General features: G+C 34.4%; 1 protein-coding gene across 2 annotated transcripts; it reads right to left on the bottom strand.

The window, feature by feature from the left end:
* Positions 1-1,810: 1,810 nt before the first annotated feature.
* Positions 1,811-3,660, bottom strand: LOC116165172 (ankyrin repeat and SOCS box protein 3-like). Of its 2 annotated transcripts, none has more exons than XM_031479481.1 (3): positions 3,539-3,660; positions 3,321-3,487; positions 1,811-3,276 (listed from the first exon to the last, which is right to left on the bottom strand). In XM_031479481.1, the coding sequence occupies exons 1-3, from the start codon at positions 3,593-3,595 to the stop codon at positions 1,908-1,910; spliced, it is 1,593 nt and encodes a 530-aa protein (XP_031335341.1). In that variant the 5' UTR covers positions 3,596-3,660; the 3' UTR covers positions 1,811-1,907. The 2 variants fall into 2 exon arrangements, with proteins under 2 accessions (XP_031335341.1, XP_031335340.1); XM_031479480.1 differs by having other exon boundaries at positions 3,536-3,654.
* Positions 3,661-4,204: the final 544 nt, after the last annotated feature.

The raw sequence follows: 4,204 nt of genomic DNA, 5'->3' as shown, positions 1-4,204 counted from the left end.
AACAAGTGGAGGGCCCTATGAATACAAACGTAACAATAGAAAATTATTCAATACCTAATACCGACTCCTATTTTCTTCGTTTTTCTTCGAAATCCCACCATACAAGGAGGTTGTTTAAACGAAAACAATGAGTAGATAAACAAAAATAGCATCACAATTGCAGCCGTTACAAACGTCACCGTACAGGACGAATTCCGGCAAAATTAATCACGATCGTTAAACCACAAATTTGTTACTAGGTTAAACAAATGACATCACCCTCCGTACAAATAATGCCTAAAATTAGAAAGTTGTGCAGACAAAAAGACGTAAAGTGAAAGTGATTAGCACAATAAATAATCCTTTAACACTCGTTGGGCATTACAATCCGCGACAAGGAAAGTTTTTCCAACATCGAATACACAATGAGGTTTATAGGATCGATATTAGCATTTACAGTTATAATTAGCATAATAAATAGCAAAAGAAAAAACTCACCCAAAAATCTTTCTGCTCGTCGCAGATTTGTTGTGGGAAATTCTAGCTCTTGGGAATGTCAATCTGTTCAAGCTTGGGGATAAAACGTCGCTTATGACTAATTTGCGGCACAAATTCCTATTTTAAACTATCAAAAACCTATTAATAATCGTCTAAAATAAACAAACAACACAACACACCGCGAGATATCGAGAAGAACTACTAACTAAAATGATGACAAAAGATTTCGACAGCCATTTTCATTTAACGTTTATGCGATTATCCCTACCAACCGTGAGATAATTACTACGATCATTACGAATTGAATTGAATGTTTGGCATACTTATAAATTACCATTTAATTTACCCAAATTAATCACTTTGCCATTCCATAATTTATCAGTAGATAAGGAACCACTTTAATTAACATGACGTAGTTTTCGTCATTAAATTAAAAGTTGGTATCAAACTGTTATGTAAATCTAAACGCGACTCCTACTAAAGACGCATGCGTGATTATTTTAAAAATTACCGCTATTTTCAAAACAATTTGGAAGTAAATTACACCTCGGGCATTATTCAAAATACGAGTATCACGTTAATTCAACTGGGGGTAATTAGATTTAACTGGAATTTCGGAATTCTATTAATTTAATCGAACTAAAGTTCATTCGATGTTACAATACGCCTATTGTGCATTTGAATATGTATATTAAGTCTGTTGGCCAGCTGAGCAATGAATCTTTGTTTATTAGGTACTCAAATTACTCAACAGACTTTGTTTCGGTTGGGTGTTCTTGCATTAAACTCCATCTCAGGGTATTCTCTGTTGATAATATTAAATATATATGTCTTAATCTTTTGTTACTCTTTGTATACTCACAGCGTTATCATCGGCATATCCATCAAATACCACATTAACTTTTTAAGATGTGTTCATCGATTACTTACATTCAAATTCTGTACCTTCGGGCAAGTGAGGCCCGTGAAAAAGCAGTGAATCTTCTTGATTTCCTGACTGTATGTGTTGAGCGGTTTAGTTCAAATTTTCCATAGCCACCTTTATCCTATTGTAATATCCTAATAGCACAGATAGACACATACATGTGTATATCTGTGGTAATAGTTCTAGGTGTAGTTGACAAATGCCAAATTGATATGTCTGGGAAAAGTTCGGCAGAACGTCAAAGTCCAGTATAGTCCGTTAATAGCAAAGCATCAATTTATGTACAGTCTTGAAGAGAAACTCATATTCTAATTACCCCATCATCTGAAGTACCTAAGTGAGATGGTTAAGGGATAAACATAAAAACTAAGTATGAAAAATCTTTATAATAACTATTAACTATCCTCTTTTAATAGGTACAAAAATATACTTTTATAATAAAAGTGTTTTTTATTAACAACTGTGGATTATTTGGTAACTAAAACAATAATAGTAACTCCTATACTTAATACAATGGCTTTTTAAAAAGCAAAATATCCAATATGGTCTTAGGAATAGGCAACCTTTTAACAACATTGTATATGTGATGTGATTTTTTTATATTGCAAATCAGTCTTAAATGGTTTCGAATTTTGTTTCGGCAAAGTTCAACTAGGCAAGGTGTTTCGGATCTATCTGACAGTTTAATGTCACTATTTGAACAATAAATGAGGAAATGTTTTTCAATACAAGGAACTGAAAAAAATTTAAAAGTATATAATATAGCGGCAAAGTTCTTTGTACTATCACGAATGCTTGTACATGAAGCATATTTATGTAATAAGCTAATTAGGTACTGTTTGCAGATTTCTTTTTCAAAACCCAATATAAAGGTAACCATTGGGTGGATTATTTCTGCCTTATTATCACATTCCAAAAGTGGGTGGTCAAGTAAGAGGTGTAATTCTTCATTGAAACCGTACTTCTCATAAATTGCTGATAAGTCTGCTAGTGTGGTGGTATAACCTAATGATAAATATAAACACATAATCTGCAGTCTATCTGATAATTCTATTCCTTTCTGTTGGAATGTAAAAGATAACCTTTTAAATAATCCCTTGGCACATATAGATGTATTGCTGATTAAATTCTGGGCCACAGAGGAGGAAAGCAGTAAATACATGCAATCCAGCCAATCTTGCTTTGGTAAAGCCGTATGCAATACTGCATATGTCAAGTCTAAATGATGTACTGTGAGATCTGTGAAATCTATGCGTTTCCAAATTTCCTTGAAGAACTCAAGATCATCGAATGTTAAGGAGATTCTTAATAGTTCTGCGCAACAATTGTACCCGATTCCAGCCGCTTTAACTATGTCAATAGCAATAGGATTTTTTGCCTTCGCTGCCAATGAAAGTGTTGTATCACCATAAATAGAAACTAATGAGAAGTCATCATAATAATCAAATAAGGTTTTGGCAACATCATATTGTCGCAAACTCATTGTGGCATACATGAAAGCTGTAAGGCCGCTAGACGAGATGATATTTACATCTGCATCATAATAAAGAAGTAAACAAACAAGTTCCAGATTATTACATTGAACAGCTTCTATAAGGGGAGTGTACAGTTCATAATCTTGAGCATTTATATCCGCTCCCCACTTTATTAAAGCAGAAACTACGTTGTTGTTGCTATGTTTAACAGCCATGTGTAGCACACTTTCATCTAACTTACTTGTCGTTTTAACATCTGCCCCGTTACTCAATAAAAGCATCACAATTTCTTCCACTGGATTATTTGATAAGTGCAGTAGTAAAGGAGTATAACCCTCGTAGTTTTTGGGATCTATAATGATATCTTCGTGTTCAATCAATGTACGAATAACTTCAGTCCTACAGTCTAAATGTGAAAAATAGTAAACGCAATCGAACCAAACCTATTCAAGTATGCTGCATGATGTAAAGGCGTGTTGCCGTTGTTATCCGCATAATTTACACATTTTCCACTGTATAAAAGACTTTTGACTCTCTCATTGTCATTATTGGAAATCGCTGCAGATATAGCGGGAGTTCTTAATGGATCCTGGTAGACGAAAGGGTTTAACTACAAATTTATAAATAAATCAAATTTTCCTTCCCAGACTTCCTTTACTACAAGGGGGTGTGTGGATAGAAGGTAGGGATGCATCTCTGGTTCGGAATCTGAACTCATAACTCAATTACAAAAATTCAAATCTTTGAAGTTAATAAGCTAAAGTGAGGTTATAAGACAAAAACTACACAGTAGCTATCACAAATATACGTTAAATTCATAGCATGTAGATTCCGACGTGACTCGATTAAAATTCAAATGCGCATGCCTCTTCAAAAAGATGCTCGTTTATCTGAAACAGCCTGTTCATGGTGTGTGTTGTTTAGTGAGGTCAATGCAAAAGTCCCGTATGCATAGGTTAGGTTGGTAACCCGCTGCGATTTGAAATTTATGGCTTGTAACGCAAAAAAAAACATCAGGTACAAGTACAACTAAAAATAATTTGCTGTAATGTAATCCCAAATTTTAGCAGATGAGAACGCCCGGTGTTGTCCCCATGAGTATAGACTTATAAAGGGTTTCGCCTTGTAAAAATTTAAATTTTAAACTCCAAAAAATGATATTTTTGTACCTACCTAGTCCGTGGACTAAATCACCGTGTTTTGTCATTCATTTAAGGGGCTAAACGGCCAGTTTTTCTCCCGCAGGGAGAAAAACGCAACGCGGGACATAAAGTGACAGTACACAATTTCATATACCTATGTACAGGGTGGCTAACTAAGAATGCGA

This window comes from Photinus pyralis, unplaced genomic scaffold (assembly GCF_008802855.1).
Source record: "Photinus pyralis isolate 1611_PpyrPB1 unplaced genomic scaffold, Ppyr1.3 Ppyr1.4_LG2, whole genome shotgun sequence".
Taxonomy (NCBI): Eukaryota; Metazoa; Arthropoda; class Insecta; order Coleoptera; family Lampyridae; genus Photinus; species Photinus pyralis.
The sequence above is the reverse complement of the archived record's forward strand: the minus strand, read 5'-3'. Positions and strand labels throughout refer to the sequence as shown.

Excerpts from the sequence above, each read along its gene's own strand:
- LOC116165172 (XM_031479480.1), bottom strand. The coding sequence starts at position 3,595 with ATGAGTTCAGATTCCGAACCAGAGATGCATCCCTACCTTCTATCCACA. Across the intron at positions 3,488-3,535 it reads TATCCACACACCCCCTTGTA|TTAAACCCTTTCGTCTACCA; the intron begins GTAAAGGAAGTC and ends ATAAATTTGTAG. Across the intron at positions 3,277-3,320 it reads CATGCAGCATACTTGAATAG|GACTGAAGTTATTCGTACAT; the intron begins GTTTGGTTCGAT and ends TTTAGACTGTAG.